Source organism: Calliopsis andreniformis, chromosome 1, assembly GCF_051401765.1.
Source record: "Calliopsis andreniformis isolate RMS-2024a chromosome 1, iyCalAndr_principal, whole genome shotgun sequence".
Classification (NCBI taxonomy): Eukaryota; Metazoa; Arthropoda; class Insecta; order Hymenoptera; family Andrenidae; genus Calliopsis; species Calliopsis andreniformis.
The window spans coordinates 10,198,390-10,225,734 of record NC_135062.1 but is presented as its reverse complement, the minus strand read 5'-3'; the positions used below and the strand labels follow the sequence as shown (position 1 = coordinate 10,225,734).

Here is a 27,345-nt window from a genome sequence, read left to right as displayed (position 1 = left end):
CTGCTTTTAAGACGTGCATCGATATTTCTGAGAAATAGTTGAGATAACAGTGAGTCTATAAGGAATAAATATTGCTGTGTGAACAGTATACATTCGAGTCCGACGAAAAATATTTATCAATTATTTTCATGATTTATTTGAAGGTCTACATTAACTTTCTCGATAATTAAAATTGATACTCGTTATAAGCTCATCCATATCTCTACAATTCTTGTTCTTCTGATGAAACCAGTACGACTCGTTTATACCACAAACTAACCTCAAAACAGTATGTTGCGCACTCTGTAAGCTCATGTGACTATTTGCAACAGTAAAGCGAGTTAAGTCTGTGCTCTTCCATAATCGTGTATGCATGAGAATCCCAAGTAGCCTGACAATTGTGAAACCGATCGAGAACATAGGTGATATTGTTTGCATAGCATGGTTACCACAGAAGGGAATGTGAACCTGCTTTGTTTCCTCTTGAAACGCGCTCACCCTCTTTGGAATATGAAATTTTTACAGAGTCTCTTATATGCACCGCGAACCGTCCAACTTTCACAGCTTTTCCTTCCGCGCTAGAAACTATAATGGAACAATAAAATGAGTAAACTCATTCAGGACAAAAAAGAAAAATTTGTGAAGTATTCCAATACTCGAGTCGATGAATTACTAGCGCAGAGAGAATGGAGAATTAAATTTCAAATACCCAAAAATGGAGTAAAAATTCATTGAGACACCACGTAGGTGATAAAGAGTTAGTATCTATTCTAAAATTGCAATCTCAAACTCAAGTATCTCTGAGATTCTTATAATCATATAGAGTTAATTAGCCGTGACAAAAATCATACTAACAAACACTTAATAGATAAGTACGTGAGCGATACAAAATTAACGGTACCAATCGACAATTTGAAATATTCGCAGAACAATACTGACACACTTCATATCGAGATTCCGTTTAACCTAACGATCACCATAAGCGTCCAAGTGCTTTCGCTCAGTGGAATGGACGAGCGTGGTCAGCCTAAGTAGATTCGCCGAAAGATGCAACCCGATTATTTAATAAGCCACAGAGATCCTCGGTTCGAGAATGGTAGCGTTAGCAACCGTAACGGTACATCTGTATTCATCCATTTATCGTTAGCTCGCCTTCAGGCGTTCAATTCTACGCCTCCATCTAAGCGCGTCGAGGATGGCCAGGAATGCGCAAAAATAGAAGCAGAATAACATCCAGCCTCCTCAACCGTATAATCACTCATCCCATCATATTCATCTCTCAAGTTCGTCTCCGCAAAGAAAAACGCTATCTCTCTCCGCGTAACGCGCGATAACACGTTTCCGAGCTCGTCAGAAAAAAAAAAAAGAAAGAAAAAAGAAGAGGCGAAAATCGTGGCACAAGCATCGTCGACTCGATGGCCCGACGTCCGTCGGGCGTCAGTGTCGCCGCGGCGACGCTGTCGGACGGTATACACGGTGTGACGACATAGGTAATGTTTTCATTCAATCTAAAGCTTCAATGATAGCTTCCGCCCATTCATAAAAAGCTTCGTGTTGCGAACGAGTCGTTGGCCACGATATCGCCAGATGGCATACCGTGCACGGAACTCGACCGTCCCCTCGCCTCGTCCCTCCCCCGTTCTCTCTGTCCCTCTCCCGTCGCTACCTTCGCTCTCTCCTTCTCGCCGTTGTCTCCACTTTTTCTCCTCCCGCGTCCCCACGGCCGACTGTCGCCATTCATGGCTTCCTTCCCACCTTCTCTCTTCCTGCTTTCCCTCCCTCTCCGCCCGCTACGTCCTACTGCCTCTCGGTCGTTCCCTTTCCCCCCCTCCTCACCCACGTCCTGCGTCCCGCTGCACGCCCCACTCCTCTGGCGCTGTCGCCTCGGCCAATGGCACTCGCGCTGTCCCCACCACAGTGCCCCCTCTCGGCAGCCTCGACTCGCTCGCGGCTGGCCCGTTGTCAGTCGTTCGTCAGCCACCGTCGCGTTCGCTTCGGTCTTTGACGTTTCCATCGCATCGATCGCCTGCCCATTCATACTCTCGCGTGTCGTGGTCGCGTGCTACCTATCCACGCGATCTCGCCAAGGAAAAGTGGCTTTTCCAGAGGTAGCCTCTGCCCCAGAGCTCCTGGAACGCAACCAGATACGCGAAGTGGGAACAGTTGGCACGCGTGTACCCTCTCCAAGGGGAGATCGAAAGACTTCCGGCGGAAGCATGGTAGCCGGCGGCACGCGTGTGTCGCGGACTCAGCGGAAACTCGAGTTGTACCGTGCATGGACGGTGCGCGCGTGACGTGTGAGAGGGTGCATAGCGGGGCACAGTGTCCAGTCCCCAGGAAGTATTTGGCAGACGGGAAATGAGAGCGGGAGGGCGGCGAGACGAGGGCGACGAGCAGCTGCCGTCCGGTGGAATTCGAGGACGTACCTAGATCCGTTGGAACGGAATCGTCGTTCTGGAGCTCTGTCGCGGTCGCTGAGTGCGCGTGCGCGCTGCGAGAACGGCCAGACACGCCTCCACAGAGGGATCACGTCGGCCCCGGCGTGGGCGAGCCCACGTTCTTTTCTGGATTTTCGTTAGTCCCATGAATTTTCAGTAAGTCTTCGATCCGTTTGTTTCGGTGCCCTGCGTAGATTAAGATTTGGGATCGACGGGCGGTTGGAGCGAGCGTTTCAAGAAAGAGGTTAGGGGAGGCACTCGAGTGACGTTGGAGATTACCACTGTACCGCGGGAATTCGAATTTTATCTCGCGAGCGATAGGTCTGGGGGAAAAGTTGGTTTGTGGTTTTGGAGGTTTTGAGGGGTTTCGGAGTTCGTTGAAAGGGAGGTTTGGGAAAAACTAGTTCTGGTGGTATTAAGTAGATGTGGTTGGTCGTGGATGTGTGTGGTTGTTGGATAGAGAATGCACTTCATTCATTTATTTTTCGTCTTTTTATTTTTCTGTGTCTTCATTTTTTACTCTCATTGTTTCCCTAATATTTCATCTCTTAAATTTCTTCATCTTTTTGTTTTTATTTATTTTTTCATTTCGTCATTTTCATCTCTTCATTTTTTCATTTCTTCATTTCTCCATTTCTTCATCTCTTCATCTCTCCCATCTCTTCAATTTCTTCATCTCTTCAATCGCTTCATCTCTTCAAGCTCTTCAATCTCTTCCAATTCTTCAATCTCTTCATCTCTTCAAGCTCTTCAATCTTTTCAATCTCTTCAATCTTTTCAATCTCTTCATCTCTTAATTTCTTCATCTCTTCAGTTCTTCAATTTCTTCATCTCTTCAGTTCTTCAATTTCTTCATTTCTTCATCTCTTAATTTCTTCATCTCTTCAGTTCTTCATTTCTTCAGCTCTACAATTTCTTCATTCCTTCAATGTCTTTAATTTCTTCATCTCTTCATTCTTTAATTCCTTCATTTCTACACGTGATTATATAATACAGCCTTCTGCACATCCAAAGCTTCTAGCAAACGCGTTACACACTTCTTAAAAAAGTATTTCAATAAAATTAAAGTAACTGAGATTGGAAACTGAATAAAGTTGGTTATTACAGTATGTGAAATCTGGGTTCTTCGAGATGTGGTATCGTTTAAACCGCAGTTGCAGATAACTCAACCGAACGGATGCACGTCCGGTCTTATCGCGAGCACTTCCGTCGCGAATTAAGCCGTAATCAGTACCGGAACGTAGTTTAAAAATTATTATCGTTTTTCGTACAGATGACAGCCAGTCAAACTTTATTTGGAACATCCTGTCGGAGATGTAAATAATCTTTTGTTCTAAAATAGCTAGTATCTACACTGATTAAATTTACATTCAAATGCAACAAAAAGATATTCCTATGTTCAACAGACTGTTCATTATCTATGCTTGAAATATTTATGTCCTTCCCTTTCTCCAAATCGTTGACAATTTTCTCCCACCAAACCAATCGCGAGGCTGCAACGAATTTGTATTCTGTAAACAAGCGTTAATCCAGCTCATCGAATGCTTCCTTTTTCACAAATTTATACTCAAAAAAACCTACACTAATTTCACATCAAGAAGCAGCTCTCATTCGCCTCAATTATCTCCCTTTTTTTTCTTGAAATATTTTATCGTGCACGCCGCGGTATACAAACAGTGAAATCGTTTCTCGTTATCATTTCGCACGCGACAAAACAATAAAGGAACGCCGAACGAACTTGAAACTAGCGAATCATCATCGCCGTCATCCTCGCCTTTGTCGTTGTCATCGTCGCCGACGCGGGTATTGGCGAGGAACGATCATCGTGTCACAATTACGTGATTGGTAATTTTCTACGAAACCGTGCCCGTTCCATATGCCAGCGGCGTGATTCACAAATTGATTCGTGACTTACCTTATCGTTACTCGGAAGGCACGCTCATTCACCGACCAACTTACGCGCAAATATCATTTCTACCGTGACAATACGAATTCCTTGCGTGCATGAGCCACTTCCTTTCGCCTTTGACTCTACCCGTTTCGATGAAAATTTCTGCTTTCATTATTCTACTGAATGGTAGATATCCTTAGAAATTCGTAATGCTTCTGGGAATTTTGTGATACTGTTAAGTGGTATGGTATGAGTGTATAGAATGAATTTAATATTCATAATTTTTTCGTGGGAGATAAATTTGATGTGTCTTTGTATTAAGCTTAACAGAAGTTTAGGATTTAGAGTTTGCATAAAGTTTGATGGGTGTATTGCATCTTTAGAGTAGGCGTAGTACACTTTCCAGAGTAGTTTTATAGTTCTATAGCAATAAATAGTTGCAAGATATTGCAATAGATGAATCTTACATGTAATTGTCTACTGTTACTTATATTACGTATTTAATAAAGTACCTAACCCATATTCTGTTCAGCACTTTGTGTGCCACGTCACCCAATATATGGATGACTATTTATATACGATTACAAATACCATTAATTTACACAATGATGAATGATATTGACGGGGAATAATGAGAAGAGCTACTGGATGAAAGGTTGCATAACAAATTAAATAGGTGTACAAATGAGTTACTTTTATTCAAAGTCATAATTACTGTATGCTCCAGGTAGCTAAGGAGTACTTAAAAAAGAGGAAGAGATCTAGAAAATTATAAGAAATATATAATTAATATAATTATAAGAAAACAGGTTCTAAAAAAAATAGGAGAAATAAAATCAGAAGACATGAAACATTGTCAACGGAAAAATAAAAAAGAAGACAAAAATCAGAGATATAATTGTTATAAAAAAGAGGATCAGAACCATTTTTGTGAATTACTAGGTGCCACGGAAAGCCAAATAATGGGATTTAAAAGAAACCAGAAATTACCCTGTGTTCGAGAGACTCTGCAACGAGCTTCTCTTAGCACTCGAAGCGTCAATTCGAAGAACAATTCCATTGATTCCATTTGACAGTGTACGTCCAACTGTCCACGTAATTAACAGAATAGTAGGAGCACGATTAATTTTACGGTGCAATCACAGACTTCCGAAGTCTCGAGCTCGAAGCTTTCAGAAAGCCATTAGCGAGCGGATCTGTATCATTGAACAACAATACGGCGATGATAAAAGGGGAGCGTGTTGTCTCTGGAGAAGATAAAGAGCGAGAGAGATTCGGTGGACGTACACCGGCTGCACAAACTCACAGAACGCTCCTCTTATCTACGCTCGTCCGTAGAGAGCGACTAAAAGCTCTGACCTATGGCAGTCGGTCGGGGCGATAGCTCGCGCATTCCTCTCCGAATGCACTCTCTCTCTGAATGGGCCGCCTGTTTCTTCACGAACACGCCCGTGTGCAGTCGCCTCCGTGGATTCGATGCTCGCTTGATCGTACTCCCGTATCTGCCACGCGTCCCTCTTCTGCGTGGATTCGCGTGCGAGTGCCACGAGACCCTCGTGCACTTAAATGCCCAGGCAATTGTGAAAATAGTCGAAAATCTGAGAAACCTTCATTTATCACATGTATATTTTCTACAGCAAGTCAGCGATAAATTCAACATTTTTGGATTTTTCACTTGGACCACCTTTACAATTAGTGGTGTATTAGGATGTAGATTTTCTTTGATATAAGCTCGGTGCTGTATTCACTGGAGCTTGATACTATTTTGAAGAAGTTAAATTTTGCTTGGTAGATATAGAGCAGGGTCTTCTTGATATAGGCTCGGAGCTTATAACGAGATACGTTTTCAGAGTCAAATGGTATTGAAGATAGATAGTTTTGGTTCCACTGTTCCTTGATTATTCATGGTATTTAGTTCGTATTTCTTACCTGTATAATCACTGTGTCTGAAATTGGAGCAGGTACTCGTTATAAGGACGTTTCTCTCTACTTTTATCAGTTTTTTATAGATACTGATGCCATTTTTCGGCAGTAAGTTTCTCGAGAAATGAATATGAGCAATCCACTCAGTAATTGATCTCAGAGAAGCATATCTATATACTATCTCATATAAGCTTGACAAGCCTCTAACGAGTGAAGACTGTATATAATATTTCGTTTCACTTTTATTAAATTCTTATCTGCTACTACAGTAGAACCGAAATTAAGAAGCTCTAAACATAAATGAATTCTCATCTTCAATGAGAATCAAAGATACACATGCAAAGGTGGTAAGAAAGCTTATAAAGAGTCGACATAGTGAGTGTTGTATATTTCTTAAAATAGCCAAAGGAGGAAGAAGGAACATGTTAACGATGTAAATGAGGACAGTTTCGCCTTCCAAATAGGGAGAATTGAATAGCAAGGTATAAGGAAGTTTAATAGGGTTTCGTAAGGTCCAGGGCGCCGACGAAGTCGTTACAGGCCTGGTTACCTACACAACGGATGCGTGTAGGACGCGCGATCGGTCTTGTGCGAATAAACGTCGTTTCTTCCAGTTCTGTAGACCTCGCGAGAGAGTGGGTCGAACCGCGCCGAACGGATTACCAGGCAGATTTAATGTCATCGGGTTTCCGTGCCTTCGTTGCCTGTCCAATTACTCTACCATCCACCATGAATACATACGCGTCGTTCCTATCTTGCTGCTGGCCACAGAGATCTCCGCCCTCGCTAAAAAGACCCGCGAATTTGGTCCCAGCTCTCTACTACCCCTGGGAAAAGTTTTCGACCAAACGCAACGATATGAAATTATTCAAAAATATTGTAGTGTTTGAGAATGGAAAATACTAGCTTACCAAATCTTTCTAATATTCCTGCATGTATTGTATTCATACTATGCAATACATTTTACGTTTCATAAAGTACAATCATTTTGAGTAATTTCGTACTGTTGCGTTGGATTGAACACTTTTTGGTGGAGGTAGTACGTGTACTGAATTCATTTTTATAGATTTTAGATGGGTATTTTGAGTGACAAATTTGGAAATTTTTAAATATCCCAATTTCTAAATTTAGAATTCTCAGATGTTGAATACTCCTAAATATTGAATATTCCCAAATGTTAAATTCTCCCCACAATCAAAAATTCTCTAATACTAAAAACTCTGAAGTCTTGAAAACTCTCAACTGCTGCAAACTCAAATATTCAAATATTCGCCATTTCAATATTCAAATCACTACAAATAGCTATATTTAATACCACATACTACCTACCATACCATTCGAATTGATGATCAACCACATTTCTGCACGAAAGTGTCGCAAAGTATATACCATGAGACCCCAGAAGAATCTACGCAATCCAGACCCAATGAAATTCATTTCCCTTCACCCTAGAACTCCCAAGAAATACAACCTACGCGAAATCTGGAAATTCGAAAATTGAGAGTTCGAACCTTTTCCCCAATTTTTCTAAACAAAAGTGTAGAAAAATGTTGGATCTGGTGCTATGCAAGCACAGTACTGGCACGTATGCGTGGAGGACACGATCTCGGGCCCGAACAAAACGCTCGGCTCTTCCACACAACTGTGGGCGCTTCGAGTGGGCCGGTGACCACTGAATCAAGAGGGCCCAGTGCACGCAGGCCGCGAGCGCCCACTCGCGCCGAACGTTTCGCGCCCACGTACACGCAGAGCGAACCTACCTCGAAGCTGGCACGTAGGTAGCGTGCCTCGTTCACGACATCCTTCGCGATTCGTGCCGAATATCGCTTTCGACTTTTCCTATTCAATTCTAACGGAGACCTCTTACCCACTGTTATCTCATTATCATTCTTACCTCGCCGAGTACACTTTATTATATTAGTGGTATTAGGAGGAGATGGAGTAGAATAATTTTTCCCCAAAGACATTTATTAGACAGTTGTAATAGATTACAGTAGGATAGGTATTCGATCTAAGTAGGAGAAGAAGTAGGATCTGTAAATCTTACAAATAATTATCTGATATTGTAAGGAAAAGTGGCCTAGGTTGCAGATTTCTATTTTCAAGATATTGAAGTTCCAGGTTTTGAATCTTGATAAAAAAAAACAATGGAAAGTAGCCCTGGCAGTGCAAAGCAAACGATTTTAATAAAAGCGACCAATTGTCTAATATTGCTCGATGTTGATTTCCCTAATTTTAACTCAAGTTTTACTAAGTATTGCCACTTGGATTGGAAGTACAAGTAGATACCTACCTAAATTATGGCTAAACTTGAGAACAGAAATAGAAGGATATTGTACTAACGAAAGACTGTTTCTAATTCCAGGTGGGGATGAAGCGCGTGTCGCGAGGGCGAGAGGAAGCGGACGCGGAGCATTACCGAGCACCATCCTCGCTAATGGAACGCCCTTGTCGAGAGTGCCACCACCTCGCGCGGGCTGGGCAGTGCGGATCAACGAGGCGACAGTCACTACCCCAAATCAAGGAACTCATCGTCAGCAGCATCAGCAGCAGCATCAGCGGAAGCATCAGCAGCATCTCCACGCATCGAGTCCAGGCACACCGAGGTCCCTCGAACAATGGGCTAGCGAGCGGGCACCGTCTCTATCGGTTCGCGGTTCCACATCGCCGTCATCAGACCCATCAGCAGCAAGAGCAACGGAAACAGGATCAGCAAGGATCGTCCCGTCAGATACTCGGCTCGGAGGAGTCGGCGGCGGCAGAGGGGAAAGTGGACGAGGAGGAGCAGAGACCGCTGCTGGTGTCCATATTCCGAACAATTGGCAGGGGGAGGAAGAGCTGGAGGCGAAGGAGAAGGAGGAGAGACGGATGCGTCGCGTGGTGGACGCAGCGGCGCGTTACCAAGCCGAGCATCTTGAACTGAGACCCGGTCGGCCGATGTCGCAGAACAATGCGATACAGCCGCTCTCGCGGCCACCCTCCTCGCAGACCAGCGGAATCGCTGAGAATATCCTCGACGCGGACGCCGTCGACGACGAGCACGCTGTCCACCAGGTCGCCCAGCCGACCCGAGTCCACGACCACAACCGACCCTTTCCACCGCCACGATTGCCTACGGTGCACGTCGCCTCGCCCCAGCTCGTCAACTCGTCGACGTTGTCGACCACGGTGACCCAGACGCCACCTTCGAACCCTAGGACCCCGGTTACAGCGCCACTCAGTCCCCTATCGAGCACCTTCAGAAGCAGGCCCAGGAACACGGACGCTGAGACGAGTCCCAGACCGTTCCTATCCAACGACACGCCTCCCAGGAGTCCCATCGGCGAGGTGAGCCTGACTGTACCTCGACCAGACGGCGAGAGGACCATCAACGAGTACGTAGAGGCCCCTTTCAAGCACTGCTGGGCCCAGGACCGACGTCTCGACGATGAAAAGCGCAGCGGGGATTGCCCGAAGCTCGATCGAAGGCATCAACGACAGAAGGGCCTGGACGTCGCAGGCACGCACCATCGTCTGCACGCCTCGAGGGCCCACCAGGCGTTTCGTGCTGGGTCCAACGTCCCAGCGGCGAACGCTGCTGCCTCCACGGCGAACAGCGTCTCGACGAACGCGGTGACGAAGCAGCCAGTCTCGTTCACCAAGGAGCCGGCGAGTAGTTTAGCTTCGAGGACCTACGACCCCGCGGGCCTGTCGATCATGTGCAATTTCTGCGGCAGGTGCAGGTGCGAGTCGTGCCGCGAGCCACCCCCCTTGCCCAGCAAGTGGTTGTGCGATAATAAGTGCTTCTGCTCTGCGGACACGATCCTAGACTACGCGTCCTGCCTGTGCTGCGTCAAGGGACTGTTTTACCATTGCGTGGACGGGGGTGGCGCGGGAGGAATCGACGGGGAGGCGGCGGGTAGCTGCGCCGACGAGCCCTGTTCGTGTACAGGCAACAGAAAGGCCTCTAGGTGGGCCTGCCTGACCGCCCTGACCCTCGTCATGCCCTGTCTCCTCTGCTACTGGCCGTTCAAGGGCTGCGTCGCGCTCTGCGAGCTCTGCTACGCTCGGCACGCCGCTCAGGGGTGCAGGTGCAACCCCAGCACCCTTGGGAACAACGCTGGGGGCAGGCACCACCCCATCGCCAACGACATCGGGGACTCGAGGGACCCGGAGAAGAGGTTGCTCGACCCCGTCACTCCTGAACTCTGATAGACTGATCGAAATGTGGGAGCCTCGAGGGTGACTGTATAGAGATAAAGGGTGGTTCTGATGGAGGGACGCTGAGATGGGGAGAGAATCAAGTACAAGCAGTTGCATTTAAGTCGATCGAACGCACGGTTGTTCGCGTAAAGTGCGAGGACGTTCAAGTGTTTGTACGTCTGACGTGTCGCGAGTGTTTTATTTATTATTTTCTCTTCCATGCGCGCGCACGTTCCGTGCAGAGCGTGAGAGGGTGTGTGGCTGTGTGCGAGGAAGAGGACGTGTGTGGGAGGAGGAAAGAGGAGAGGGAGGAGGGGAACGGGCGAGAAAGGTGACGATGAAAGGTACGCGAGCGTGCGCGTCACGCACAGAGACATACCACTTACGTATAGATAGGTCTGTACACGGTTAAACATAAATAGTACGCGCGCACACGGTGAACGAACGGGACGGGGATGAATGGTTCAGAGAATGAGAGGAGCTGAATACGGGGAGCGTCCGGAGTATATTCAATTTGACCACGTATATATGTACGCGTGCACTCGTCTACTCTGCGTGAGCGTGTGTGCGTAGACGTGCACGGGGTGCTCGCGTTGGCGTCGCCAAAATGATCCCCTCTCGAGCGAGACACTTTTTACTACTTCTTTAGAAAGAATATTTTCTATTTTAATACGTAGATACGTGTTTGTACTCAACCTGTGATGGTGTTCGAACTCACATGAGCACTCTAATTAATACGAGACACTAATCTGGCAACTAAGTTCGCGATCTTCATATTGTCTCAAACATCTTCACAGAATTCTTATTAAAAACGAAGAAATAAAAAGAGATAGTAGATGGGGGACTCGAATTTAGTTACCAAATCTAGTGTGTAAAAATAGAGGAATTTCTAGAAGCATTGGTAGCGATTCAAAAATGGCTGATCAAGCTTCCCGAAAACATACAAAGCACTGTTTTTCTATCTCATGTGACTTCGAACGTAATTACACTCTAGCAGGGAATTCGAATTCAAAAAGAACCGCGCCAATTCCGGGGGACCGTTCCATTGGGCAGCGCCCACGTGAGCAGTCCGCGCACGCGCCTAGGCTATAGACATGTATATTGTATATTACATTTGTATAAAGAGGAAACTTTTCTACGATTAATTTATTCGTGGCTGCGTCGCCGAGTAAACTATAGAGACTAACCGTGCGGAGGGAGAAGGGCGAGGTTGTTCGATCCGAGATGAGCGAAGAAAAAAAAAGAAAAATGAAAATTCGAGCACGCCATTTTCCAAACGAGTTCGAGTCGATCACCTCGGTAACCATTTTCCGGTCGCCTAACGCTTCGTATGGAAACAAAAAAGGCGCAAGAATCGAGGAACGATAAGAAAGATCGCACAAGAGAGACAGAGAATGACTGCGCGAGTGAATGAGAGAGTAAAAGAGTGGGAGTGAAAGGGGTGGAGGAGGGGAAAGGGGGGGAGCAGACACAAGAGGGAGCAAGGGAGAGGGTGCTCTGAAAAGAAGCATTGTCCGTCATTTCCGAGCGTTTTCCTCTTCCACGATCACGCTGGATACATACACACGCTTTCATACTCGTTAACGCTCGAGCATGTATCGAGCATTAGCGGCACCGAGGCATCGAGATATCGAGATAATGCACGCGTATTCGGCTCTGCGTGAGAGCGACAGGGCGTTCGTGTGTAATAAAGAATGAAAACGGGGAGAAACGGAGGGGAGCCGCGTGCGCGAGCGCGCGACGCGTGGGCGAGCGTATAACGAGAAACGGGGGACAGGTGGAAACATATTTCGGGGGGGAGTTGGGAAGGATTTTGGGGAACGTGCGTGAAATTTGCTCGCTTAGTATGATAGTGGGATGTTTTGATAGTAGGAAGGAGGGGGAGAGGAAGGAGAGAGGAAGGGGAAACAGAATTTAAGCTCTGATGTGGTGTGTCAACTCTTCGACTTGTTTTAAGACGATTGTTCGTAATTCTTCCATTGAAAAATCATTCATATTCGGTCTACATACAAGACTCTCGCTATAAGCTCGGTAGTACTCTCAGAGAACCCAGCTCAAGATTACTTCCATTTTCTTGTAGTTTCGTCTCTAATAGGACATAAGACATCTATAAAAAGACACTTAACAAAATTACAATTTTAATGACATTAAATTATCATTAAATTATGATGAAATCATTAAATTATGAAACATTCTAAATTCTAGTAATATATATTTTCAAAAGCGAGGGAATGTGAAAATTCTAAAAGAAGAGGCTTATTTATATTCAATTTCTTAGACCCCTCGTATAGTACTCTTCCATGAGATCACTCCTGGTGAGTCACGAGACTATAGCGAGTAGTGATCCCACGTGCCAAGTTGACCCTCTATCCCTCTGTCGTCCTACTCGCGCGTACGCTTAACAGTAGTCGATTCTTTTCAGTTTTCCAGTATTATCTAGTCGTGTGGGCGTCCTTAATATTCGATGGTAAGAGAGGGGACAAGGGGGGAGGGAGGGAGTTAATATTGCGTAGAAGTCAACGGAAGTGGAAGGAACTGCTGATCATTTTCCTCGTCGCTTCGACGATTGCCTTCTCGGGGCGGAATTTTTGGAATAATTAGCCAAAGGCCTCGAGGCCGCCGCAGGCAGGCGCGGCGTTTAATTACACGGCAACAACGCTTCCCACGCGAGAAGGTGTGCACGTTTACTTTCCGCCGCTCGCTCGTTCTCCCAGCTTCGATTCCAGCTATCCTCCGCCCTTGGATAGCGAAATACTCGTGCAAGTCGCGGGGAACCTTTGGTCGTGACAGGGAAACGATCGAGTTGCTCTCGAGATTTCAGCGAATACCGTGCATTAGCGATGGGGAAAGCGTACAGGTTTCTCTCGATATAGGCTCGTGGCTGAGGAATGAATTCATGGCAAAGAAAATTATTTTGAGGTATTCTTATACACATATATATACACACATACATATCAGGGTAGTGCTCTCTTGGTATAGACTCACAGTACACTCATGAGGTTATAACGAGAGGCACTGTTCTGTTTATTCGTTTGTTCGTACTGCATTGCCTCGAAATAGTCTCAAGAATAATTGACAAGCTTATAGTGAGCGAGACTATTGCGAGATCTACCCTCAAACTGGCATATCCTCTCGATATAGACTCAGTGTCCACGATCTTACAGAGAATACACTGTCTTAGCATCACATTAACTCATCTTCAAGATACCTCACTTTATTCTCCCCAGAAATCCAAGCAAGCAAAATTCGTTGAAATTCAACGACTAACGTAGCAACGAGCTTATAGCGAGGGAGTACTGTACAGCGAGTCAGAAGGTCCGTGGCTTTGTGTTTAAAGAGGTATCCGCTCGGAAACGTGACGGGAGGGGTTTTCTTCCGGTGGCTCGCTCGACTTCGTCCTTCGCGAAGAGGGCAGCGAGAAGCGCGAAGAAACGGAGCGTTGGCGTGTGCTCGTTGCCACGTGTACCGCTCGGCCGCGAGCTGCGTGGCAACGAGAACGCGTCGGATAGTCGCGAAGCGTTTCGACGATCGATCCTCGCCCGTTGTGTCCACGTTCAGGCGTTTCCGGTTGAGGAACACGCGGAAGGCGCCGCGAGACGACTATCAACTCGCCTCGAGGTGTGCTCGTCGATCGAATGGCCTTTTCACGAACCGAGAGGAATATTCTTGGCAAAGGAGGGGGAGTAACGTCTAACTGACGTGGATCCCGACAACATCCGCGAAAGTTAGTTATTCTAACTTCCTTCCAATCTCCGTGAACAATTTTTCTTTAAGAATTCAAATGAAGATTTCAATTAATTTTCTAAAACTGCAACTAATGAAAGAAAAAGTGCAAGTAAAAGTGTAGAGTATATTTACTTCATTTACGGAAAGGAAATTAAGCTTGTAGAAGGATAGGACATTGACGATGGAGAACCGGAAGTGGATGTTCGTCGAGGTCCACGAAGAAACGATCGCCAAAATGCTTAATGGGGGATTATGCTCGGCTTAATCCCCGTTTACGTGTTTTGTGCATGCCTATGGATGTGTCATATGTGCGAGTGGTGTGCAGGGTATGCGTGTGTGGTGTGTGTGTGCGCGCGCGCCCATGCGTGCGTGTCTCGCCAAGCGAACGCAAGTTTTTATTAATATTAACTCTATTACGCTCTGTATATGTCTTGTAAATATATATATACATATATATAAATATTATATATACATGCATACATTCATACATACATACGTATATATATATATATATTTATGCATTTTCTGTTTAACATTATTGGATGACAGTAGCTTTCGAGGAACGGCCAAGATTGCGTCTTTTGCGTCGATTCGATCCTAATATCGATTTATAGAATTGTCTGAAAATGTGAAGAGGCTAAGGACACACACATGTTTACTCATTTGTCAGCTCTTTTTCTTTTTCTTTTCTTTTCTGTCGCTCGTCGGTGTTGGAACACTCTCGTGACGATGTAGAATGCCAATTTTGATACTCGATTATACTTTAATTCGTAATTCACACTTAGGACAATGATATACAAGTTCAAATTTGGAATCGAAGGAACTTTTGACCAGTTCATTTTCTTATACTCCACTTAATGAAAATAGAATTTTTTCCGCGATCAGAAGTTAAAACGCTAATTAATACGTGATAATACATGTATAGTAGTCACTAAATTGGAGGATCTCCAAGGTCCAAAATGTCACGAAATCCTAGTCACGTGGAGTGCCCAATATCGATATATAAATACGATACTAAATATCATATACAAATATCACGTGTTCACGGACGTACAATCGCTGAAAATAGGAAAAAAAGAGAAAAGAAAACTCGAAAGAAAGGGGGACAGAGAAAGAGCAAGCGGTGTATAAAGAAAGCGAGAAAACGTACCCAGATTCGGTGTATTAACCTCTCCTCCAACCCCTCAGAAACCCGCCCCAAACCCCTCATGGACGATCGATACAAATTCGCCTCAAACTGAACACGTCCCTACGTTTGATAACGCTAATGGTAATGATAATATTATTATATACGTGTATATGTATCAGCGACGACGAGAACTCGAGAGAGAGAGAGAGAGAGAGAGAGAGAGAGAGAGAGAGAGAGAGAGAGAGAGAGAGAGAGAGAGAGAGAGAGAGAGAGAGAGAGGTGAAGAAGTGGCGGATGAAGGGGGAGAAAAAAAGGAACGAAACAGAAGTCAGAAATTCCATTTCATTTTCGGTTGATGCGAATTCGTTTACGTCCATAGGAATGCGTTGACGCACATGTTGTTATCTAATTGTTAGTAGATTCAGGTTTATACCGGCAAATTGTTAATAAAGTTAGTAAGCAAATATTTCTGGCAGTATGATTTATCTTTTTTTATGTACCTTTTCGTTAGCGATCGACTGAAAAATATCTTGTGTTTCAGTGTATTACTATTTTTTAGCAAGTAATACGATTTTTAATTGAGTCTATAATTGGTTCTAATATGGGATTTGTAAAATGGGCGATGCATATGAATTAGAATTCAAGATATTGTTTGGTCGATTGGGATTATTGCAATACATTCAAGATCACCCTATGAGTGTAAATACATGTAATATATAAATTCATTTTTTCTTGACCACCCGTTATATTAGCATCATTAAGACGAATTTTTATTCGGATTACTTCAGTTTCAATAAATTCTTCTGATCGATTATCACAGTAGCAGTTTAATTTTATTGTCTATATTGTTCAACAAAAGTCAAAATTAATATCATTTGGATAATTTGGGAACCTCGAAGAGTTTAAAAGAAACTGTGAAGCTTATACTACTCATCATATCATATTCGGTGCTTCCTCGATATAGATTCATAAGAACAATATTATAGCACATGTACTTCAAAAGTGACACAACTTAAAAAAGATTGTTTTCCAGGAGAAGCAAAAAAACTGCTTATGAGTTTAGGCGAAGATTAATCACTAAATACATGATACAGACATAAAAAGTAATTTTACTTAATGAAAGTTAATTATTCTTCCTCGAATAATTGCTCTGGAAAATAGTTATGCGTTACTTACATTCGATGATTTTCTTGCCATTCACCCTCTTTTAATCTCCCCAAAGTTGCAAGTAACATTGTTCTCAAATAAAACTCCACTAAGCAATCTCAAACAACAGGAAATATACAAACGAGCCTACAGCGAGGAAATACGGTACCACGGAAGAGTGAAAGAAAGAAGGAGGGCTCCAATGAAGGGAAATAGGTTTCACCATCTGTTTCACTTGTTCGTGACCGATTCGTGACGGTTCGAGTTAATCAAGAGGAAAAAGAAGAAGACGACGATGATGACGCCGGGAGAAGGGGACGCGGTAGATGAGGGCAGAGGGAGAGAAAGAGGGAGGGGAGGGATGACGAGCCGAAAATAAGAAGAGAGCAAAGTGGTAGGCTGGCTGGTCCAGTGTCGTCACGTGACCGGAAGTGGCCTCTTCCCCACCCCTTCGGCTCCACCTTCGATGCCGAGACCTGTACACGATCCCCTTCTTCCCTCTTCCTGCGGCTTCATCCGGTTAGCGATGGCCATTCAATTCCCTCCGTTGCGAGTTTTCGAGACGATTCAGCCGTACGAAGGGGCTCGAATCAGCCTCGACTCGCTTCGAACGTCGCCACGGATCCTCGACTCCATAGAAATTCCCTATTGTATTTGCACCGTGCAGAGCTGGTGAAGTTGCACCTGAGACACGCGTTGACATAGTAGTATTTTTTTTTCTATACAGGGTGGACCTCGCAACTCTATCACCTAGATTTTCTTGTAAACTATTTCTCACAGGACAGAGTGTTTCAAACGAAAATTGTTTGGTGTCAAGAGAAATATATCAAAAGGGAGCATACCCTCGACACTAATAAATTTTTGTGTGAAAGATTTTTTCATGTAACGAGTAGGTTAAAGGAAATTCAAGTGATATAGTTGCGTGACTCAAGCTGTATAGGAGATACGTCGATTCAGTTAGTAGTTATGACCACTTTGGCTAAGATCGAAAATTCATATGAAATCAGGTGATCCTATCTACACCTATATAGACGTCTTAAGAACGCCTTAAAGACATCCAATAAAGTCTTAAAAATATTCAAGAAACGTCTTTGAGACTTCTGAAGTTACAAATTAGTATGTCTGTAGGTCGTCTTAAAAGACATTCATACGACATCTTAAAAGACATTCATGAGACGTCTTAACAATGTCCAAATTACGTCTATGACACGTTCAGACATTTTCACAAGTTTCACAAGTTTCTAAGTCCTACTGTTGGATGTTTTTAATACATCCAAATTATGTCATAAGACGTTCAGGCCTAGAATGGACATAAAATAGACGTCCTGTGTTATGTGGGCAGTATCTACCATTCACATTCCCTCTTCCCCTGTTTTACGGTAACACTACGGAAGTTCCCTCATATTTTTCATACTTTCTTGCTTTTTATGATCGCAAAATCATCGACGTAATAGCAAGACGCGGCACGTTGCTTCAAGGTGATGATCTCATCGCGCGATGTGTCTCTTAAAGTATTTACCAGGATGTATCAGGACTCGGATGCACGCCGAGCATTGAAGGAGAGCTGAGCGTTATTTGAATTATTTCTCCACAAGGAGAAAGCCAGGTGTTGGCGCATTTCTTGAAATATCGGTCAGTAATTAACTATCGAGATATGAAGAATAAATATGCGAGGCTCTTGCACTGATTTATGTTTTATCTGGCACGATTTTAATGGTGCTTGTTTAGAAATTTCTATTTGAATTTGAGCTTGAGAAACTGCTAATATTCGGATAAGTATTCCTTTTTATTTTTATTGAAAACAAATTTTACAAATTTAACCTAACAAGCTTTTCCTCGGCCCCTATTATTAATATAGTAGGGACTTTGAATGGTACTTCTTTAACCTACTTTTAGATCATTTTTCCATCCTAGTTTTTGTTTTAGTTCCCTAAAACTAGTAATTTTAGTTTTACTTTCCTAAACTAGTAGTTTTAGTTTAAATTCCCTAAAACTAGGTACTTTCCAAGCCTGATTTTTTCACTGTTATGGTCTTTAAAAGAGTCTGTAATAATTCAAAAATAGTTTTCAAAGTCTCTACTATATTAAATGTGTAAAATTTGTTTCCAATAAAAATAAAAATTCAGAGCAAATTCTGAAAAACACATAGTATCACTTGAGCCACTAAGGACCTGGATCGTCCACGAAGAGTTAACAATAATTCCTGACGATATTTTCAACAGATTCTTATCAACCCTCTGCCAAAAGAATCTTCCGCAGATTTCAACAATAATTTTCAGAATCCTAACACATCTCATAATTTTGCAGTCCATAAGATTTATATCGTGTCCCTTTTTCAGCGGCCTTTGAAGATACTAAATTCACAAAAATGTCTAAAGGTGAAGTTCGATGTAATCTCGTAGCTGTTTCGTTAGTTCGAGAGGATCCGAAGCGTCTCGAGGCCATCGCTGCCTCCGGTTACTTATCCCTCCCTCCTCGCTCGAGCGAACGCATCAACGAGGGAAGATTGGCCTGGCTCGCTTTTGCCTTGCTTTGCCTTGCCACGGACGACTCGTTGAGCCGCGTTCAGAGAAGTCAACGCTACCGGACGCGTCCTTTAACCCTTTCTTCCCGCCTCAAACTAGTTTTCTCCCCTAACGTACAATGTACATACATACGTGCAAACGATGATAATTCCCTGCTGCAAATTAACTCGCGGATGATACGCTTGATAGCTCGTCTTGTCGTCACTGTCGAAGGATTCGAACAGAGGAAACAGGAGAAAAACAATGGGGGAGGGGAGGGGACAGCAAGCAAATACTCGCTATAAGTTTCTTGATATTCTTCCTATTTATTAGAAGTAGAAGGAGAAGATAGAAATATTCCCCTTGCATTTTTAATTCTGTAGTCAGATGGTAAAACCTGATATGAGACATTGAGTGCAGAAATGGATTAAGCCATATTCTTTTCAAAATTAAATTAGTAGCATTCATTTGTTACAAAGACACTCCATAATTTAGATCACCTATTTTCCCGATTTTTTTCGAGTACATAGTGGGCTTAATCTGTTGTTGCTCTCAATGCCTCATATATGACTTTTTTCCAAAATCCAGATATCCATTCTTCCGTGTGTACTTAAGTAAGATTTATAAGCTTGCAAAATATGACATTTATATATCATATACAAGGTGATCAGTTTATCTGGAAACCCTCTCAGTGTTGGCAGCATTTATTCTAAATGCTGTTAGCGTTGTAAGTACCCATTACAGAGTTTCCAGTTAAACTGATCATCTTGTAGTTTCCCACGTCTAGATCCCACGTAATTTGAGAAAAAAGCAAGGTGGTAACTTAATTAAAAAATTAAAAAATCATGACACATTAGATTTTCCCATCTGATCTTAGAATTACCATTATTTTATGGGACAGCAACACTTGTCAAATTTTCCATTCGATGGTACTCCATATAAAAAAAGCGTGCATACACTCCACGATTTTATTATTCACTTTAAAGTGAACAAAATGTATAGTCGTGAAACATTTTCCTTCAACGATCCTCGGTGGCATGCTTTAACGTTCCGATATATCCCGATAATGATACGATCGTTAATGGAAGAACAGTCGTAAAAGCGTGGAGATAAAGTCGTGCGTGACACGGTGTCGCGAAGGAGAGGCAGCTTGTCACGCTACACGGGCAACGACTATAAACAGAGGGGCCACAAAGGGCCAATTGTGAGGCTGGAACGTCGAGCGAATCTGGCCTAAATCCGATCTTAGCTCGCCACGGTTTCCCTTGCGTCCCGAGCACAGGAAGCACCGGAAGTCTCCCATCAGTGGGAACGCTTAACGTCCGAAGAACGAAATTGCGATCACCTTCGATTCGATTTTACTCGTGTGATTTTTCTTCGACGAGGAGAGAAAGTCTTTGGTAATAATCTAGTGAACTGTTTTAAACTAAAAGAATCAGAATATATAAGTATGTACACCTTGGTAAATTAAATGGACACTTAATAGACGTCTAATGTAAATTAAATGGACACTTAATAGTGTCCATTTAACCTATCACTTTTAATGAACTTTCGCTCTGCGATGTAAATTACTAATTTATTAGGTGACGAAGATAGTTTTCTAGTTTTTGAAGTTAAAAGATCGCTTGTATTGTAATAAAAACTCTGAGTTTTATAAAAATGAGGTTAGTAGATTATGTTTTTAGTAGAAGAGGGTGACTTACTGTGAATTGTGAAACAAAATTATTTTATTTAGAAAATACAAGCCATTTTACTGTAGTTTCAAGAGCGATAAAACTTTCTTGTATAGCTGATATTTAAATTCCCAAAATTATAAAATTATGTAGAGTGTGCCTTCTCTGTATTCCTTTAAGACGTCTAATGTAAATTTCACAAATCTTTAAATTTTACGTTGTTGGATATTTTTGACGTCCAAATTATGTCGTAACACATTCAAGTATAAAATAGACGTAAAATAGACGTCTTCAAGACGTCGTGTGCTGTCTGGATACTTATGCACAGTAGTGTATTTCCTTTTGGCACCTTCAGAGGGTTTCTATATTTCTCAAAAAATTCTACGAAATTCTATCAATCTTCGAATGCCCGATGGAAGCATCGAAAGCAACATTCCCATGTTCCCTAATCTACTAGATTCCAGCTATTGTGCCAACACTCGTCAAAGTGCATCGTCCCGGCGACGCAAAAATACCGATCCAATAACGCGTGGACCCGAGAGAAGTATCGCGAGATTGATACGATGTTCACGGAATGCCCCTGGTGTTCCGGGAATCGCACGATATTTCCAGTGTCTCGTTCCGCGAACCTGCCCTATTGAATCGTTTCGCGCCGGTAGGTGAGACGAGGACGGACGCAAATCCTCCTCGCGAGACGCCGATAAACCGTCGAGGAAATCCGCGAGCGTCGATCCTCTGCGGAATTTGGGAGTGAAGAGTGAATTCTATGGTTATAAGGCAACACGACCTGACTCATGTTTTTGGTTTAGAGATATTGGCGTTTAAAGTTTTCAGCTTCAGCACTGTCTCATGGACTTGTGTCTTCTTGAACCTTTTATTTTTAGATGAAAATATTCTTTTAATGTCTTTTTCTCTTTCTGGAAATATAAATTCTATATTCTAAGTGTTAATTAAGGCTTTTCGAAAATGTGACATAGGTCATTTCGCCTTACAACTACAGAATTAATTCCATATCTGGATTGGAAGAATAATCCTATATAGCAGAGATGTCTTAAAAACATCTTAGAGATAGTATAAAAAGATACAAAAGACGTCTTTGAAACGTCTGAAAATAAATTACAAATTAGTATGCCTTTAGGACGTCACAAAAGACATTCATAAGACGTCTTAAAGGCGTTCAAATTACGTCTACAAGTCTTCAAAAATCTTCAAAAACGCCTTCAAATATAAAATCAAATACGAACGCAAACAAATTGAGTCAAAGGTGAACAGATTAATACTCGTAGATTAATAAACGCTTCTCTGACAAAATCTAAGGAACTTTTTGAATACCTCTCATATAATAATATAATAGAAACCTGAATAAGATCGTAGAGGTGTAGGTATTTACGAAAATTTGCATAAATATCTGCAGTCTACTCATAGGAATGGCTACCATTTCCTCTGCCACGGTCGGCTCCAGAAACGTGTCCCTGGCTACGGAGGCTCTTCCAAAGAACAGTGAGCCTATAGCGAGGAAACAGTGGACTTTGGAGGCACTCGAGCGACCGTGGCATCCGCGGCATCCGGATGCGTTCACGGTCCGCGAGTCTCATCGAGAGGACGAATTAAACGGCGGGACGAGGATTTTATGTGTACGCAGGGATCCGTCGCGTGAATTAATCGTCGCGTCAAGATCGCGGAGGAGGCAAGGTCACAGGGCGAGGGAGATCCACCGGGAGAATGGCAGCGGGCATGCCCGCGGTAAATATGATTTACGATCGTGCAGGGCAGATTAAGCCACGTTGCACGGTTACACGTTGCGCGGTTATTTATCGGCGTGAAAGAGAGAGAAAGGGATTTGAATGAGCGAGGTCACGGAACGTCAACCGAGAGGTTCGAAGGGACGCGAAGAAGCTTGGGGGCGGCTGCTTTCGATGGGATGTGATCGATTAGTCTACTGGGGCTCAAGGGTGAGTCCTCTGAGCTCGGTGGAATAAAATACGTGTTGGTAATTATGAAAGTGGTCTGAGTCGAAGATTTAAAAAGTTGAATTTATCACTTATTTTGTGTCTAATGTAACATTGATGCACAAAATAATTAATGAATTCAGCTTTTCATAGTTCAGTACCTTTCAAAGCTATTTAACTTCTCTTTTCTATCTAATTTTTGAATGAATCACATAAATCCTCGAATATCGAGTAATGAATATCTATGCAAATTCCTATTTTGGTAAATATAATTAGAAAGGAATGAAATCTAATTCAAGACTTTTTCACTTTGCAAGTAACTTAAAAAAGGTTGAGAAACACTGCCACAAAATACACCTAACCTCTCCCATTTAGTACACTTTTGCACACTAGGTTACTTGTCCATATCCTGTGCCCTCTGCTTCAAATCATTCATCAAATCAAGAACCTCCACCAAAACCGTAATACTTTTTTTCATCTTGCATCTTAACAAACAAACAACTAAAAAAGAATCCTAAAATTCCCCATAAAAATACAGTTTCTAATAAACGATTTTAATTCGAAGGCACAGACACATCGCCAAATACCCTCTAAAGACCCCTTACAATTTTACCTACTGAAATTTCCCCTGAATGCATGAAGATCGACAGTCTACTCCCGTCCCGCCAACGCGAGGAAATTCGTCTGCAACGGTGCAAGCCACGGTTACCCGAAGTTACCCGAAAATTACCATACGACAGAAGCAGGTACCCTACCGACGAGGCTTAAGGGCGATCGAAGCAGTACGAGGAGTAATTTTCGCTCTAATACGATAAACGCGATGGCAGCGCGCGCTCGGGCGACGTTAGCGTGATGTTTTCGCGAAAGGGCGTGCGAGTGTTCTATATTAAACTCGACGAACGCGGGTAGGCCGATTGCGAAACGGACGCCTGATATTTTCGTTACATCGCACGAGTAACTGCTTCCGGCCGAGCCTTCCCCCTCTCCGTCACCCTCGCCACTCGCGCGCCCACTCTCTCTCGCTCCCTTCGTTCGCCATTCTTCCCTCTCGCATCCTGCTTTTCCCACTCGCTCGCCCGCTGTCGGGCTCTATTTTTCTCGCTTTGCCTCGCCTGCCTCCCTTATTCTCTCGCTTCTCTCTCGCTACGGGCTCTCCGTGTATCTTACTCCTCTCCTTCTCTCCTTTTCCCTCGGTTTCTCCTCCTTCTCCCTTCCTCTTGTCATGTTCTCTCTCTCTCTCTCTCTCTCTCTCTCTCTCTCTCTCTCTCTCTCTCTCTCACATACACACACGTTCTTGCGCGCGAGAGACCGAGCAGATGCCCGTGCTTCAACCGGCCGGAAACACCTACGCATCGTGGTAGCGTGCGAGGTAGCGACACCAGCGATAGAAACGAACCGCTCGTGAACAATGTGTATATGTTCAAGGATACGGTGATGCTTTGGAAATTAGTTCGGGATTATGTTTTCGAAATCGACCGTCGCTGTTGACGTCAGTTTTTGGGACTGACTTCGTGGAGCGAGTCTGTAGTGTTATTTGCGTGAGATAGACCTGTGGCTGTGTAAGACGAAGCGACTTGTGTCGTATTTTGGAGAGACTCGAGTTAAGGCTTCAATTGAGATCTGAAATGTAGGATTTATATTTGGAGATACAATCCAAGATATAAAAAATGTATTCAAGGTCCATTATCTTATATAGAAAGAGGTTTGTTTTGACAAACTATTGTGGGATCTCCCTATCTTGCGTAAAATATCTCTATCTTATTTGGACTCAATGGAGGAAAAATATAAGTACTTGCGATTTCTTAGATCTACTACCCTTAAAAATTGACCAGATAGGGTCCCTAGTCTCGGTCAATTTTCGAGGCAATATTCTATTAGTAATTCGGTCATCGGTGGGAGGAAATTTAAAGGGTAATACATACGATCCCCCTTTTCCACACCCTTTTCTTTCATTGCAGAACCCCAAAAATATAATAGTATAGAGAAATAAAAATTTTAATTCGCCCTGGTTCTAGGAATCACTGTAAAAAATTACAAAATTGTAGAACTAAGTCTGAATGTGTTAATTATTAGCGATTAAAAAGGGGTAAAATGCATCTGTAACTTAGCAAACCGAATGACACCATTATTAATGCAAACCTCGTGATATGTGACATGCATTTTTAGTTTTTCCACAATTAATTTCCAAAGGCTCCACTGTTTTTGAGAATGTCACAGTAGTCTAACCCTAACCCCTTAAGTTAATGACTATGATAGTTACTACTTTCTTTAAACGCTCATAAGGAATACATGAAGTAATTAAAAATTATGTTTTAAAGTTAAAATTACTGCCCATATGGTAGAATTTTTAGTGAATATAGGACTTAAATTATTAAAAAATGAAGACTCGAACACAATTTAGGTTATCTTTGATTTTCGTCTTATTTTGAAGACCAGAGGCATAACTTAAGTTTGATCATTCATAATTTTACTCACATAAAAGTTATCGAGACAAAAAGTTAATGCTACGTGAAAAATGAAAGTAAAATGTTATGATTATGAAACTTACGATGATCGCTGAAAAATTTCAAATTCCTCGCGGGAAGGGAATCGAATGCAGCGCCATCTTCTTTCTTCGTTTCACTCACACGCTGAAACATTCAGAAGATGACCTTTTCCTTTCTAATACGTAATATAATGTATTTCTTCTGGAGCAAAGTTTCTTGTATCACACTACACAAACTATGTAGCAATCAATTTCTAATATAGTCAAGAATTTTAACTTTATATTACTTATATTTTATTTCACATTACCTATGTTTCTTTACCTCATCGTACTTTGAAGCTCGTGCTAGAAGAGAATGGAATAAGACGGCGAACTTAAATAATTTTTAAAATGAAGTCGTTGACTGCAGTAGATAACAGATGGCGCGTAGAGTTTAATTTACGAGAGGCACATGGATTATTAGCTGACTCGCGGGAGAATGAAACGTTATTGCTTATCGAAGTAGGCTTGTGTCCACAAAGAGTGGAACGCGGGGGATCCAAGGAATGCAAGGTGCGTGTAACAGACGTGACCTTCCCAAGGTCAAACGGTATGTGAAGGAACAATGCACACGAGATTTGATCCCATGTTAGTGCACGCGATATGATATGGCTACTAGCGTATTACGATTACAGTGAACGATAGTCTCAATGAATGGAAGTTATGTTGCAACAATTCTTTTGTATTAATTAATCAAGCAAATGTATTTTCATAACTTGTAATTCATTTTGCTTTAATAAATCAATTTTAACGCAGTTAATATAGTTTACAGTTCATTAATGTTTTAGAATTTAGTTCTAATTATATTTAAATGGATTTTCAAACTTACCTTTATCGTTTATTTAAAGCCAACCTGCAGCTAGGTTTTACAATTGAACTGACAGCGCACTCTGGTATCGACATGGGAAGTTTAACCGAGTTAAGAACGATGTTTGGAGTCTTTTGAATGGCTTTCTATTGCGCGTACATTTTCCCGCCATTTTTCTGACATTACTTGTTGTTTGTTGTATTTAATTTATTACGTTGTATTCATTGACTATTGTTGATACAGTGTGAAGTTCCTTAAAGGGTTAATATCTCGACAGTTTAGTTCGTAAAAAAGCATAGCTTAAAAATGTCGGATATAAATGAGTGGACAAACCTGCCAAATGGAATGGACCCAGATTTCGTTTCTTATAGTGGGGACTACGATTATCCCTTGTACCTTTCCGAGAAAAAAGAATGGATTAACTTCAAAAACTTCGAAAATACCAAAGGTTTTATAACAGACAAATATTCGTTATTCGATGCACCTGGTTTCAAGCTTGATTTACATTTATGTTAATAAACTTTATAATAAACATTTTAGGTAGAATAACAATTTCCGAACCTTTCTTGATAATGGAGCTAAACAGATTTGTGCCTTTCTTAGAGGATAATTTAATAAAATTCCATCCCCTCAATATGCCTAATATTAAGATAGGAAAAATTGAAATATTGGGATTTGTGATGGGGGTTTCTGAAGATGCTAGATACTATGAGTATCAGGGTAAATTCAGTCAATAAATTTTTAAGCAATAAAGACATTGATGGATTAGTAAAACATGCTTTATGAAACATGCTTGCAGTCGATGATGGAACAGGGACTATTACTATTTTTTATGAAAAGAAAAGTTTTGCGGTAACTAATCAGATGAGAATGAAGATTGATGAAAAATATAGAAAAAATGCAAAAACAATAGATATCAATTTGTTGAAAAATAAAGAATGTCCTAAACGGTTTCTAAATCCACGACCAAGGTTCAATTATCCTTGTGGCACAAGTATACGTGATATGGCAGTAAGTAAATGTTTTCAGATAGTGTGTACAAGTATAAAGATTTTTTATTTTATTCAATTCTTATATAGATCTTTGAACATAATTGGGCAATGGAAACAAACAATGGTTTATTGGGTAAATATGTAAGACGCTGTGATTATGTGCATGCTATAGGATATTGTACTCTTGATTTTATGCTTGGCGGTAGGCCACAAGAGGAAATTACATTCAGCCATTTGTCTAATTCAAAATTAAATTTTCTTGCAAATAAAGTGACTTGTATAGATGAACATAAATATAATGCAAAATTGTATTCATGGCTGAATACTGTGGTCCGAAAAAGATACGATGAAAGTTTTAAGACATAGAAATACTGGTCAAATCATAGATATGGAAGAAACAAACATGTGCCTTAAGTATGTGATACAATTATACTGTTTTTTAATGATTTTATTTATGAAATATGGAAGTTTAATAAAGGAA

At 42.2% G+C, this 27,345-nt stretch overlaps 2 protein-coding genes and 1 long non-coding RNA gene across 3 annotated transcripts in view; 2 read left to right on the top strand and 1 right to left on the bottom strand.

Annotated features, from left to right (window-relative positions):
* The window catches only part of Sty (sprouty signaling antagonist), a gene marked incomplete at its 5' end in the record, with an annotated part of 32,231 nt that extends 21,662 nt beyond the window's left edge, over window positions 1-10,569 (top strand). The window contains one exon of the mRNA XM_076384101.1: window positions 8,597-10,569. Within this exon, the coding sequence (XP_076240216.1) occupies window positions 8,597-10,422 (1,826 nt within the window). The remainder of the gene's footprint in view (window positions 1-8,596) is intronic.
* Window positions 151-25,168, bottom strand: LOC143180154 (uncharacterized). Its single transcript, XR_013002084.1, has 2 exons — window positions 25,089-25,168; window positions 151-564 (listed from the first exon to the last, which is right to left on the bottom strand). It is a non-coding gene; the product is annotated as an uncharacterized LOC143180154 (long non-coding RNA).
* A 1,010-nt stretch (window positions 25,169-26,178) lies between these two features.
* Window positions 26,179-27,301, top strand: LOC143182825 (uncharacterized). Its single transcript, XM_076384087.1, has 4 exons — window positions 26,179-26,320; window positions 26,413-26,592; window positions 26,672-26,883; window positions 26,952-27,301. The coding sequence occupies exons 1-4, from the start codon at window positions 26,179-26,181 to the stop codon at window positions 27,228-27,230; spliced, it is 813 nt and encodes a 270-aa protein (XP_076240202.1). The 3' UTR covers window positions 27,231-27,301.
* The last annotated feature ends 44 nt before the right edge of the window (window positions 27,302-27,345 follow it).

Bases quoted from the DNA above. Each gene is read 5' to 3' on its own strand.
- LOC143182825 (XM_076384087.1), top strand. From the start codon at position 26,179: ATGTCGGATATAAATGAGTGGACAAACCTGCCAAATGGAATGGACCCA. The intron at 26,321-26,412 runs GTTTTATAACAG...TAAACATTTTAG, and splicing joins AAACTTCGAAAATACCAAAG to GTAGAATAACAATTTCCGAA. The intron at 26,593-26,671 runs GTAAATTCAGTC...ACATGCTTGCAG, and splicing joins TAGATACTATGAGTATCAGG to TCGATGATGGAACAGGGACT.